The sequence below is a fragment of the Cololabis saira genome, chromosome 14 (assembly GCF_033807715.1).
Source record: "Cololabis saira isolate AMF1-May2022 chromosome 14, fColSai1.1, whole genome shotgun sequence".
NCBI lineage: Eukaryota > Metazoa > Chordata > Actinopteri > Beloniformes > Belonidae > Cololabis > Cololabis saira.
In genome coordinates this window covers 7682205-7697317 of record NC_084600.1, presented here as the reverse complement: position 1 = coordinate 7697317, position 15113 = coordinate 7682205, and the positions used below count along the sequence as shown (strand labels likewise).

The 15113-nt window shown below is 39.4% G+C and overlaps 1 protein-coding gene across 2 annotated transcripts in view; it reads left to right on the top strand.

Annotated features, from left to right (window-relative positions):
- The first annotated feature begins 4362 nt into the window (after nucleotides 1-4362).
- Nucleotides 4363-15113, top strand: part of crebrf (creb3 regulatory factor) — a 34945-nt gene continuing 24194 nt past the window's right edge. For both annotated transcript variants that reach the window (XR_009784056.1, XM_061739547.1), the window contains exons 1-3: nucleotides 4363-4472; nucleotides 11846-12105; nucleotides 13504-13629. Coding sequence is in view for 1 of the 2 variants with exons in the window: in XM_061739547.1 (XP_061595531.1) it covers nucleotides 12097-12105; nucleotides 13504-13629 (135 nt within the window). In the remaining variant the exon portion in view is untranslated. The remainder of the gene's footprint in view (nucleotides 4473-11845; nucleotides 12106-13503; nucleotides 13630-15113) is intronic.

Genomic DNA, 15113 nt, shown 5'->3' with positions numbered 1-15113 from the left:
ATTTTTCAAGTGACCCTCTTAAAAGTGAGCAGAGTAGGTACTAGTGGAAAAGTGCCATGCGGCGGGGTCTGGCCTGTGCTGTATTCACAATGAAGAACTCTTGAGGAAATGAAATTCACTTGCAGGATGAGAACATGACAATCAATTAGTCCCACGCCACCTCCTGCCTGGCTTCCTACAGCAGCAGGAAAACAATCCTAATGCTGGAAATAGCTTCATATGGTCCCTATGGCTCATGAATGGGACTTCGCTCAATGTAATATTCAGCTAAAAATTGATTTCTACAAAGACCATAATTACCAAAGATTCTGGTCACAACTTTGCTGAGGAAAATCCCTTTTTCTCTCTCTCGTTTTTTCAGCTGGAGTTGTTCTGTTGATAACTCTCAGAACATACAAGCAATTCTGTTGTGTTCTTGATCATTTTGGACCGACTCACCATGTGATGGAAAAAACGCACAACCAAGGATATTGTCTCGACTTAATATCCAAAGGTCTGAATGTCTCCAAGGTTATGGTGGCAGATGTTGCTCTGTCTGACTATTCTTGTGTTTTCTTTGAGAGTTTTATTAATGTCAACAGAAGCTTCCAGGCAGAGATCATCAGGAAACTGTAGGTGAAAATACCTGTGAAATGTTGATTCAGATCTACTCCTCCTAACCTCTCCTCCACTCACTCAGTTAATGAGCCTGTGCATCAGTGGTAAAATTATTATTAATATTGATACCATTGTTTTCATCGAGATGAAGCTGATAAATGCTAAAAAAAAAAAAAACCTGAAGAAATGCTGCACGCAGGTGACGGAGAACTAAATGACAGGTTCATTATGACATTTATAAAGAGAGATTGAGCATGTATAATATGGAACTGAGGAATGCAAGGCAATCTTACTTTTCCGATATCATTTCCAAAAACAACAAAAACTTTGTTCCCTACTGTTAGTCGGCTAACAAACCCCCTGAGTCAGTGGACCCTGAACTTATCCAACCCTGCCTGCAATGAGTTTGCCTCTTCCTTTGCTGACAAAATTCAGAAAATCAGTCAGTCGGTGCTCCTGCTAGACGCAGTCTATGTCCAATGAGAGAAACCATGACACAATTCTGTCCAGTCTCTCGTAAAAAACTGGATGACATCATACACCACCTGAACTCCACCACTTGCTGCTTTGGTACTCTGCAAACAGGTGTTGCATATTGTATGTCCTCAGATCTCTAAGACATTGTAAATACATCTCTGCTTTCAGGTATCTTTCCTCAGGGCCTAAAAACAGCTGTCAGTAAGACACTAAAAAAAAAAGAGAATAATATAGACAGCACGGTGGCTTAGTGGTTAGCACTGTTGCCTCACAGCAAGAAGGTCCCCGGTTCGACTCCCAGGCCCAGCAGGGTCTTTCTGTGTGGAGTTTGCATGTTCTCCCCGTGCTTGCGTGGGTTTTCTCCGGGTACTCCAGCTTCCTCCCACAGTCCAAAAACATGCATATTAGGTTAATTGGTGATTCTAAATTGCCCGTAGGTGTGAGCGTGAGTGTGGTTGTGAGCATGGTTTGTGTGTTTATATGTGGTCCTGTGATGGACTGGTGACCTGTCCAGGGTGTAACCCCTGCCTCTCACCTAAAATGAGCTGGGATAGGCTCCAGCAGACCCCCGTGACCCCGCAAGGGATAAAGCGGGTAAGATAATGGATGAATGAATGAATGAATATAGACAGGTCACTCATGACCAGCTATAGACCCGTATGAAACCTCCCCTTTCTTAGTAAAATCATAGAATAAGCTGTTTTTCAACAGCTGTATAACATCCTAACAATAAATGACTGTTTTGATGTTTTCCATTTAGGTTTCCGGCCACATCACAGCACTAAGTCAGCTCTTGTAAAGGCTTTTAATGACATACACTCCAGTATGGATTGTGGCCAGATCAGTCATGGTCTTACTGGATCTCAGTGCTGCAATCAACACGGTTGACCAGAACACCTTTATAGAGCGGTTGAAGAACTGGGTGGGACTTTCTGGCACAGCACTTGCCGGGTTGGAGTCCCATTTAAAAGACACAGACTATTTTGTGTCTTAAGGTACAAATCTGAGCTAACAAAAATAACATGTGGAGTTCCTCAAGTTTCCATTCTGGGGTTTCTGTTTTAGCGTCCATATTCAATTCAATTCAATTCAATTTTATTTATATAGCGTCTAATACAACAGAGTTGTCTCTAGACGCTTTACAGAGACCCATACCCAGAACATGAACCCCCGAGCAGCTATTACATAAACAATGGCAGGTAAAAACTCCCCTAGTGGGAGAAAAACCTTAAGCCAAACAGTGGCATATGCTCCCACTTGCTCAAAGTATGAAAAAAATAAAACAAAATGTGTTACCATAGCTATGCAGATGACACACAAATCTTGGTTTATAAATCTCTGAATGGTCTCGGGCCAAAATACATCTCTGATCTGCTGGTTTATGATGGACAAACCAGACCCCTCAGGTGGTCAGGGCCACGCCTTCTTTCTGTACCCAGAGTTAGAACCAAACATGGTGAGGCAGCGTTCAGCTTTTATCCTCTCCTGTAGAACAAAGTCCCAGAATGCATCAGGGCTGCTGAAACCCTCAATGGTTTTACTCTCCTAAGACCTGGTGCAGTTGTCTTGTCTTGTTGCTTTGGGTCCCAGTTAAAAAGTTACATAATATGACAAAGACAATAAAATGTGTGATGTCCACATATGTACACGCCAGATCTTAGGAGGTTAAGTCAAGGTTGAAAACCTTTTTATTTATTGCTGCATTTCAATAATTCCACCACATGCCCTACAACCTTTATTTCTTCCATCTTATTTGTTTTATTCTTTTTAATTTATGTCTGGCTTTTACCTTTTAATGAATTTTTTTAAGATCTTTATAGCTTAAGCACTATGGATTGTCTTGTACATGAAATGTAAACAAATAAACTCGTCTGTATTTTGAGAAATTGATAGATTTATCGATTCATTATTTTGTTTAAACATCAGTAAGTGTTAGTGGAATATTTTGGTGTTCAGGAAGAGTTACATGAAGATTAGAACTTTATGATAATTGACAACACACAAAAAACAGATAAAGCTTTAGGATGCACTGAGTTTCTGGGAAGTCTCATTGCACTAGAGGTTCGGAAATTCCACAAAACTCTCACAGACTTGGCTAGATAGATATGTGATGGACAGACTAGGCGAACAAAAGTTGCTTTCAGCTCAGAAACTGTGAGGTAACTTTCATTGACTTCTCGTGAGTTTGTCCGAGACAGAAATAAATGTGATATTTAAGCATATTGTTTTCCTCCCACTTATATCCCTCTAAAATCTAGAACATCTTTTAGATAGTTATTTGAGGTTTATTTTTTATCATTGGAAGCATCCTTTTTTGTTGTCCAATTCTTAAGTTTCTGTTTCCTGGAAAAGGGGGTGTTGGCTGTCCGGGAAACCCCCCCACTACACACACACACACACACACACACACACACACACACACACACACACACACACACACACACACACACACACACACACACACACACACACACACACACACACACTCTCTCTTCATTGCCCTTTCACTTTTCACAACTGACCATTGAGGACAGAACTTTTGTGGCTGTACAAAAACTTGTTTCTTTATTTATAGCATTTATATTTAAGCTTTTCTTTCTCACTAGGGTTAAATCAATTTTAGACCTGTTTGATTTTATTCAGTTAACTCTACATGTTAAACTATGCATGTTAATTTGATATGGCAGAGATAAGGCATGAATGCTTTCATTCATTCAGGTACAATTCATATTCATCTCTGTTCTGTGTTTTCCACAAAACCAATATTGCGTGCCCACTGGACACCAAAAGATGCAGAAGGTCTTATGTCTTTGCATTTACCTGAGCTGCAATACAGTGAAATGCTTTGGTAAAATCTTTAAAAATGCAATTCATTTAATTAAACTATTTTAAAAATATGTACGAAAAGTATGTATTTTAAACAAAACTTCATATTAAACATTAATTTCTATAACACTTGGGCTAATGTGTAGAAAAAAATTACAATAAGCATTTGATAATGTGCTAAATGAAAGATGAAATCTATCTGATCAAAGTGGTCCAATTTAAAGCTTTTAAACATCTTCCTTTGGCATTGGGCTCGAAAGCAGAATTAATTGTGTCTCAGAAGAAGCTCAGAAACTGGGTTGTACCTTTTAAATTCAATGCAAAATCGAAAAGGGTAAAATGTTGCAGAAATGTTTTGGGTCAGCCTGAGGCTGCGCTCCCATTGGTCGAGCCGCGACCACGTGGTCGGGCAGTCACGCGCTTTCCAGAAAGCCGTCAGGAAGGAGAAAAACAAAACAAACCGAGGCTTTAACAGCGTGCGGACTCCATTGAGAAGGGACCCGTATTATCTCCAACACGGGCGTCTAAAGAGGGCCAGTTTGAGGCCAGACGTATGCGTGGGTGCCTTAAAAGTGAGTAGGGCGTTTGTTGGTCGGTTTTAGGAGAAGTTTGAGCAGCGGAGCGCGCTGTGTTTGCGGAGCCCTGGATTAGCTGCAGCTAGCTGCTGTTGTGTCGGTGCAGCTGGATGAAGGAGGCCATACTGACTGAGCTGCGGGCCAAAAACACTCTGCTTTTGCCTGGTTCTTTACGCCCGTCTACTTGCAATAAAGCCAGCGTTAGTGCCGCATAAACATACATAATGTGTCGCTTTTTGCTCTCTGCAGATTCTGAAGGTCTTCCAGGAAGTGCAGGAATATGCTCGAGTATTAAACATGTAAAAACAACATTTAAATATAGATAACCTCCCATTGTTTTTATGTGTGTCCTAGTGCAAATATAGTTGCATACTATCCTAAGGATTGTAATTCGTATGTTTCTGGATCAGTTTGGTTTAAAGCTGCTTTTACATCAGAGGATTGTCTTGTACTATACTTTAAAACTATCCGGTACAGCACCGCACCGCTTACATGGTATATACAACTATATCACACGTCCTTGATCTATCTTGTAGAACACTGTGCGATTGCTTTTAGGTGTAGTTGTGGTGGTAAAAGCCCCAGAGGGCCAGTGTCATGCTCGGCACCATGAGCCTGTCGGTACACGCCCCCCCAGCACCAAACACTGGCTCTGCTGCCGGACAAAAGCTCCATAAAGTCACACATTTTCATCTGATCTGCTCATAATATCACACCGGACACGTTTCTTTCGTGTTTATCTAATACGGATGATAAATTACATTGGTTTCTCGCCTAAATAACTTGCTTCATAGTTGATACAGAATTTAGATGTGGCTAAATCTTTCAAATGTTATTTTCTCCTTGAGAATAAATACGAACAAATGTAATGCATCGATGTTTCTTCTTGTTGTGCATTGGATTTTTATGGTCAGTGGGCGATCTGACTTGAAATACTTCTTGAATAGTGATATCTAGGCCACGGGCATGTAGGCCTCCAAGTTGTTTATCTTCTGCCTCAACCTACTGTGAACGCCGTTTATGGAGAAGCAGCTCCTGTGATTGACAGCCGCAGCGGCCAGTCAGATACGCTGGGAGGCGGGGCGTCGTTTCCACTCAACCAATAGGGAAGTGACATTTTTTGGGTGTTGGCACCGAGGGTTAGATTGAGGTTTTGTTTTGCTTTTCAGAGGATGTGTGGTGGGAGCAGAGAGGCGAATTACTGATGACATTATTGTTGAATTGGTGGATATAATAGGTCATTTTTACACTATATGTGCCAAGGATTGTTAGAATGCAGAGGGTGGTGCTCTCGGAGAACACAACAAAAGAATGCTTCATCTATTTAGTTTAGCAATTATAATAATAATTCGATTTTATTTATTTATTTTTACAATATGAGTTTTTGAGAAACCCAAACAGTGAAACAGTGAGGGGGAAAAACATGAATAAATGTTAATACAAACATAAGATATATTGCTTCTAACATTTATTTTCTTTTTTCAATTTGATTATGTATTTGTACAATGTTAAACCTGTACCATTTTTTTAATTGAAACAACAGGATATATCACAAAGATATATATTTTAAAGAAAAAAATCAGAAGTTAGTAATCACATAATCTACTGCTGGATATATGAAGAGCATATAATATATGTTAAAAACCAACAACTTTTTTTTTATTTTTGCTTTTTAACAAATTATTATTGTTTCCATTGAAATTCTTCAGGTTAGGTTTTGCTCAGAATGTCTTTCACACAATTCTGTTCTGCTATATTGATCAGTATCTTGGGGTCAAAATAAGCCTCCTCTTATATTAGATTGGAGATTTTCTAGTCCTTTATTATTCCATTGTATTTCTAAAGGAGTAAACATTTCTAAACATTTCTCATTCTTATTAACGTTATCAAATTCAGATTGCTCTTGTGTCGGTGTTCTCTTCACGTCAGTTAGTTAAATTGAGGAAATTTTAGATGTGTCTAATTAGGAAAAGCACTTGTGGTCCATTCCCATATATTATTGTAGTGTTGTGGAGTAATTAACAGTGGTATTAGTAGGCCTCTGTACTACATGGTTAAACATTGAAAAATGTAGTTTAGATAAGTTGTACTCTACATTGTATTTTGTCATCAGAACCACAGTGACTCTGCAATTCCCCCAAATTCTACCTTCTCTGCAGTTTTTGAGCCTTTGGCATAGAGCGAGATCTCTGCAGGTATGAAGTTGTGCCACAGAACTCCTGTGGGCTAAAACCTCTCTTTTGAAGACAAAAATGCAATAACCAGCAGTTCTAACCTAATACACATGATTACTGACTAGTGCTGAATGCAAGGATACTCATAAATCTGAGCAGTAGGCTTTTGTAATATTGAGGAAAGCAGCAAGCAAAAACACTTGCAAGTAAGACATAATAAAAACACCATTCAGTTTTGTTCAGCGTGCATTTCTTTAGATATGCCTTTGAATGTTTCTAAGGAATGCACAGTAACCTGGAATCTGCATTAGTACGGGGAATGCAAAGTTGCATAAAAGATTATTAACTGATGTGAAAATAAAATTGAAAATTTTACTGTTAAAGCAAACATTTTATTTTTGCTATAACGAGAGATGATGTAGTGATTCTGTACCACTGTACAACTCCCCTGAAAGTCAATAAAAAATAAGTAGTAACTAATATTGGATTGTAGCCCCACCACCACCTGTCAGCTCCTACTACCAAGTCATGTAAATAAATAATAGCAGTCTTCAACCTTTAAAGACAGTTGAGTGTTAGTGAGTATTTAGTTTCAGTTGGTTGCTGCTCTTTACAAATACATTCAGGATTTGCGAATGAATTGCCTTTTGGAATGTTTGCTCTCACATATCCCTTTTCATAAATGAACTATCATCTCCTGTTTATTTATTCTGCAGTAATCAGGGCCTGACTGGTATCAGTGGGTAACTCTGAAAACACTGGCGATTGGCCTACTTGATAATGCCCAGTGTTGTGAGGGGAAGAATGTGAACTGTTTGTATGATAGGGGAGTTATGAGATGAGAGCTTCGTGGCTTCAGATAACTTTTTATGTTGTCTCGACTTCCAGTTGACTGCTGCTTAAATTATAAATGGATCTTTGCATTGACTTTGGCTTGTATTAACAGTGAACTCCAGGCAGCTTTACGCAATACTTAGTGGTTTATTGTAAAATATATTGATCATGAAACTTGTTCAATTGTCTTTCTGCTGTTTTAAAAATTGATAAGCTAACTGTTGCAGGGAAGAGAAAACACTTTCCTATTTATTTGGAGTATCACAAGCCCTATGCTTGTTTACTGTCAACAGTTGTACAAAGGACTGTTGTACAAGTCCATTTTCATCTTATTATAGGCAGTGCCATGTAAAGTACTGGAAGCCATACATTTCTGGTGAAATTAAATCGAATACACATGCCAAAGTTAGCTGTAGGTGCTTCTAAAAAACAGCAGCACATTTTATGAATAATGAAAGAAGACATTTGATATAATATGCATTTGTGAGCACCTGCAGTCAAGTAATGCAGCAACAGAACATCATGACAGCGTTGCTAAAAATCAATCAAATTATTGAGGATGAGGGCTGTTGAGCTAAAGCTGACCCAATGTTCAGACTGACTTAAATTGGATTTCTGAAATGTAAGCATGAAGCTGCAAAAATTCCGTCCAGTTGAGCAACTTCTGCCTGCAGCCGTGTGGGGTTTTTTGGGGAGGAGAATGAAAATGTGGAAGAATTTTATGTCTTTGTTTTAGCTTTTGAAAAAATAAACCACAAAAGGCGTCTGAAGTGTTGGAGAGTAGGCCTGGATAAAATCTGAAATACTAAACCTCGTACATAAGCTTAGATTGGTGTGGCCCTAAACCAAGCCAAAAGCTGAACCACAATGGCCAAAAGAGAAACTCTAACCCAAAAATTGTTATCAGTGAGGTTCGACCATGGGAGAAACTTTTTTTTTTTTTTGGCTGCTAGGTGGGGTGAGTGGGTGGATTGAGGGGGGATGCCATATTGTGCTTCCTCATAAGTTCTTGGCTCTGCCTCACAGCTTCTGTCAACCTCTGAGCACTGAGTCGGATTGTATTAGATTCTGGCTCTGAAAATGTTGGGTGCATCTCACTTTGCATCAGCACAATGACTTGTTTCCTGCTTGTTTTTAAGATCCATGGTTGTGGGCACAGATCTGCAGAGATAGCCATGGTCCAGGATTGATCCAGGCCTTTTTGTTGTGTTCAGGCCTTTTGTTTGCTCACTCTGCTTCTGCTGTAAATGAAACCAGACTCGGCCGATCAGGAAGGAAGTGAACATTTTAACGAGAGGCACAATCTTTATTTCAAAGGCAGAGCTGGTTTCAAATCGGCATTTGTTGATTGACTAAAAAAAAAAAAAAGTATCATGTACTTTTATGTTATTTAAGGTGTTGCTTTTGTACCAGTAGTAGTTGTACCAGTCGTGTGCATTGCAGGTTTTTCCCAGACATTTCACACTTCACATTTCTCAAATGCAAAGAGTGTAAGTGAGATAGAACTGTTGAGGGTGAGAACTTTTATTTGTGTCAGTGAGCCCTCAGCAAGAGGGAGGGATGTTGTTCTGTGGCTTTCTAGGTGTTTCATTGGTGAGTAATTTTGTGTCCTTTGATGATGAGGTTGTGTCTATGCAGATTTGTTAAAAGCAGCAGGACTAAAACTATTTCATGTATTTTAGTAATGAGGGAAGTTGGAAAACCAGGCAGACAATCAGAGAAGTGTGATGGTGAAAGAGATGCTAAAGAATAAATTCTAACTGAGATTGAGCAGAACAATTCTTCTCTTTATAAGTCCTTGGGGCATTTTGGGTTTGGAGGCAAGCATGACTTAGGCAGGGATTATAGGGAGACAGAAATGTCATCAAAAGTTTACTGTCACAGATTTCAACTAGTTTCATAACAATTTTAGTGGATAATTGCTAAACAAATTGATGCAATTAAACTATAGCTTTTCTGTTTGATTTAATCTATTCTTGTTTTTTAAATCTAATACTAATTTAGTTGTACACATGCAAAAACAAATATTTCTAGAAGAACTTTGATTATTTGACCATATTTACAACTTTTGGCTTCTGCTGCTGTTCAAAACTCATTAAGCGGTGTGTGATAATGAATCCATAGATTTATTTTAGCTCAGGTTTATTTACGTTTATTCATGCTCTTGTCCATCAGATCTCCTCTTCCTAGTTATTAGGTGTTGGTTTCTTTGTGTGACTTAAAAACAAATGCAGCAGTGCTGTTCTCTGTAACTTATTTGATAATATCAATAGATGCACATCAAAATGTAGGAAGTTGGATAATATATATTAATCATCTGTGGCACTAAACTCAACACTCAGATGCAATTAAATCAAAGAGGAAGTTGAAGACACAATACGGTTATGTCTTTGACTTACTGAAGAGTCCGTCAGTAAGTTTTACCGACTGACTTTTTAACTAACCCGTGTTAAAAATAAAGTTTGAAACATCTTGTATTTTTTATACAGCTAAATGGAATTTATTACATAAAGTAATGGTGGTGAGCTTATATATATATATGTATATATATATATATATATATATATATATATATATATATATATATATATTAGGGCTGCACGATTCTGGACAAAATGAGAATCACGATTTTTTTGCTTAGAATTGAGATCACGATTCTCTCACGATTTTTTTCCAATATAAAATTTATTGCTCTTATTACTTTAACTTTGCAACAGCTGAACAAACATATAATAACAATAAACATCTCTTGTCTTCTTTACACAAACCTTTGAATAATTTAAACAATAATAACAATTTTGAACAATATTTGTTCCTCCCTGAGTTGAACACCCTTTCAGAAAGGGGACTTGTAACAGATCCTGTAGTTCTGAGGCAACAAATTATTCCTCTGGCTGGGATGAACCCCCCATTGCCTTTTGCTGCTATTAAGAAGCTGCCGATACAAAAGGTAAACGTTACAAAAAATATGATGGTGCCTGATAAAAGACTGGCATCAACTTTGTAACAGCTGACATTGAACATAAAAACAATAAACATCTCTCTTGTCTTTAAATAATTTAAACAATAATAACAATTTAACAATATTTGTTCCTCCCTGAGTTGAACACCCTTTCAGAAAGGGGACTTGTAACAGATCCTGTAGTTCTGAGGCAACAAATTATTCCTGTGGCTGCTTTTTGCTGTAACAGCTGACATTGAACATAAAAACAATAAACATCTCTCTTGTCTTTAAATTATTTTAACAATAACAATTTTAACAATATTTATGTGCAATATGTGTCAGGTGATGAGAAAGGTAGATGTTTCTCCAAATGTAATCCACAATCATTAACAAAATATAACAAACATGACAACATGATAGTTGACCATGACAGGACTACAACAACCTAGAACATAGGCCTAGTCCTTTTTTTATGCAGCCATCTTTAAAAAAAAAAAAAAAAAAAAAAAAATTTTTTTTTTTTTTTATAAAATCGTCGTCATTTGGAAATGAGATTGCGTTCAAGCATGAATCGAGATCGCGATTTTTTTTAACGATTAATCGTGCAGCCCTAATATATATATATATATATATATATATATATATATATATATGGTATATATATATATATATATATATATATATATATATATATATATATATACCAGGTGATAATGTGATGATTGTAAGCTAAATAGTACTGTACATTACTGTCATGATTAGATTAGATTATAAATAAAGACAAAAATGACTCTTTCCTTCTCTTTTTAAATAAAAAAGGCAGCATAGGCCTTCTGTTTATTTAATTTTGAAATATAACTTTTACTTGATCAATTCATTATTTATTTATATTTTGCTTTTTCCTGTCTGACAGAGAGACTGAGTTTATGAAATCTAGCCAGTCACTTAATCTAAAATCATCTTAAATGCCAGTGGAGACCCCAGACAAGACATTGTTGATTGCACTAATCCTGATGCACAGCTTCATTTCTGATTATTAAGATAAGGTAAAATAGATCAAAAGTGCAGGCTTTGGGAGCTTGTTTTTGAGTCACTTCGATGATTGTGAAATGTAACGTAGCAGGAAGCACATACTGATGCGCTGTCAGAACTGTTGCATACTTTTCAGTCCCCCCCCCCCGTTGCATCTGCCTTGTGTTATCTTTTAGATTATATATCCTTTTTAACTACCGATTGTGTTATTGATTATTTGTTTAGTCCCAAAATGGAAAGGGAAACTAAATATAGTTATGCTTTCCACAATCTTCCAACATTTTGGAAGATTGTGGAAAGCATAACTATATTTAGTTTCCCTCATTATTCATCTGTTTTTGCTTATTTTCAATTAAATTCTAGCTCTTTCTTTCTTTTTCCCACAGACCTGAAGCATACAGAGAGCTGCATCAGACCCCGACAGACCAGTCCGGACCAAGTTGGGTCCAGTTATTCACCCCTCCCATCCCCCCCCCCACCCCCCCCCTCCCTCCAGCACTGCCGGCTGCACCACCGGCACCCTGCGATCGTCTCCCTCAGCAGTGATTGGTTGTGCTGATCGGACAACTTCACACCCCTGGGACTGGACAGGAGACCCGGAGGTTCCCAACACTGGAGCTCTAAGCTGTGCCTGGCAATGCCTCAGGTAAGAGCTGCAACACAGAGGACAAACTTTACCAGCTGAAAAACACAAGCCAAGGAGTTTTTCAGAAGCCACATGTAGACAGACACAACCTGTAAAGATTTGGCTGTGAAGCTTTAATCACATGATCTAGTTTGATTCTGATTTGCAGCGGTCGCAATTTGATTGAATATTTACGGTGATTTAAATAAGATTCTTGATTTAAAACAATTTGAATACAAAAGAGCACCACTTTTGGACTCTACAACTCTGCTGTGTGCAAAAAGGCAGAAGCAGTGTAGAAAGTAGAGTAGTATATATGGTTTATGGAGGGTTTATTTTTTTATTTTATTTAGCCTTTATTTATCCAGGAAATGTCCCATTGAGATACAAGATCTCTTCTTCCAGGGAGTCCTGGCCAAGACAGCACACATAAGTTTCATATATAAAACAATAAATCATACATATACGATATAAAATACATCAAATCAACAGTAAAGGACACTCTTAAATTAACATTAATTAAAAAAACAGCTACATGTTGCCTGAAAGGCTGATTTTAAAATATCTTTAAACACGTTTACAGTACGGACGGCCTGTAGGATGATTTGATCTTGTAATTCATTCCATAATGAAGGGGCACAAAGGAAGATAAGGTTTGACCAAGATGTGAATGCATCCGGGGGACATTTAAAAGCATCCCATTTGCTGCTCGTCTCGTGCTATAGGTGTTTGTATAAAAAGACAGAAAGAACGGAGATGTGAGCTGGCAATGATGTTTCTATCAGCGGGTTACAGATGTGATAACAGGTATAACAACAACAAGAACAGATAACAGATAAAACAACAGATAAGTTCATGTAAACAGATAACAGTGTAGATGGGCGGTCACCTGGAAAAAAACTAATCTTTGGTTAGTTGCTCCATATTATTGCTCAAAATATTGCAAGCGGACATGTTATTAAAGTAATGAAAGTTCTTAAATAAAGGATTAATATTTAAAACTGTAGCGTAAACTTGAAAAGTTTATAATTGAATATAACACATGAGAGCTTGCTTTAAAAGTTAACTCAGAATTTTCAGCTCCTTTCTTTAACAAGAGATACAAACTGTTTAAGCACCGTAAACTGCCGTTGCTTTCTGACTCCGTTTGGCTAGCTTGTTATGTGTGGAAAATAATTGCTAGATAGTTGTATTGTGTTCATTAAGTCTTCAGTGAATCACAAAGCTAATAATTGCTAGACTTTTAAAATATTAAAAACGTACAAAACAGATAATATAAGTAAATTAGTCCAAAGAGTCCCAGGCAGGAGGAAGTGAAGATGGGAATATCTGAAGTGGTTATCAGATTTAGGTAGAAACGATGTGTTATTTTCCCGTCACCTAAATCCTGGCTTGTTTTGGTTCTGTGTCGTGTGGCAGCCCAGTGTCAGTGGGATGGAGCCGCCCTTTGGGGACGCGTTTCAGAACTACTCGTTTGCTGACCAGGCCCTGACCAGTACTGAGCTGCTGGGCACCAGCTCTGATCCAGATTTCATGTATGAACTGGTGAGTAGCCGCATGCTTTTTTTGTTAGTTTTCTTTTTTTTTTCTTTAGGACCATGTTGACTTTTCATATCACTCACAGCTGCTCACACTCAGTTACATCCTAATGACGCTTAAGCCACTGAGCCATGCGCTGCCTGCTAAACATAGGCACAAACAAACTCAGCAAAACTACTGCTTTTAGTCGTAACTTCATACTGGTATTTAAAGAGTCTGTGAAGTCAAATTCAATATACAAGGGTTTGTATATACGATAAACTCTGGTAAGCTTATTTAAAGACAACCTGGTAACCTCAGTGTTATTCTACAGTTTGAAGTTTGCTGGAAAGTATTTACATTTTATTCTTGGAGGAGACATCCCCATCCATCCATCCATCCATCCATCGTCCGCCGCTTTATCCGTTCCCGGGTCGCGGGGGCAGCAGCCTCAGCAGGGATGCCCAGACTTCCTTCACCCCAGACACTTCCTCCAGCTCCTCCGAGGGGAGTCCGAGGCGTTCCCAGGCCAGCCGAGAGACATAGCCAGCGTGTCCTGGGTCTTCCCCGGGGTCTCCTCCCGGTGGGACATGCCTGGAACACCTCCCTAGGGAGGCGTCCAGGAGGCATCCGGTACAGCCACCTCAGCTGACTCCTCTCGATGTGAGGAGCAGCGGCTCGACTCCGAGCTCCTCCTGGGTGACCGAACTCCTCACCCTATCTCTAAGGGAGCGTCCAGCCACCCTGCGGAGGAAACTCATCTCGGCCGCTTGTATCCGCGATCTTGTCCTTTCGGTCACTACCCAAAGTTCGTGACCATAGGTGAGGGTAGGTGCGTAGATTGACCGGTAAATCAAGAGCTTCGCCTTTCGGCTCAGCTCCCTCTTCACCACGACGGACCGGTACATCGGCCGCATAACTGTGGACGCTGCACCGATCCGTCTGTCAATCTCCCGCTCCATCGTTCCCTCACTCGTGAATAAGATCCCGAGATACTTGAACTCCTCCACCTGAGGCAGGACTTCATGCCAGGAAGGCATACCACCCTTTTCCGATGGAGAACCATGGCCTCGGTTTTGGAGGTGCTGATTTTCATCCCTGCCGCGTCGCACTCGGCCGCAAACTGCCCCAGCACATGCTGAAGGTCCCGGTCTGATGAAGCCAACAGGATCATCTGCAAAAAGCAGAGATGACATCCTGAGGTTCCCAAACCGGAACCCCTCCGGCCCCTGGCTGCGCCTAGAAATCCTGTCCATAAAAATTATGAACAGGACCGGTGACAAAGGGCAGCCCTGCCGGAGTCCAACATACACCGGGAACAAGTCTGACTTACTGCCGGCAATGCGGACCAGACTCCTGCTCCGATCATACAGAGACCGGACAGCCCTTAATAGAGGGTCCCGGTCTCCGTACTCACTGAGCACCCCCCACAGAATGGCACGAGGGACACGGTCAAATGCCTTCTCCAGATCCACAAAACACATGTAGACTGGTTGGGCAAATTCCCATGA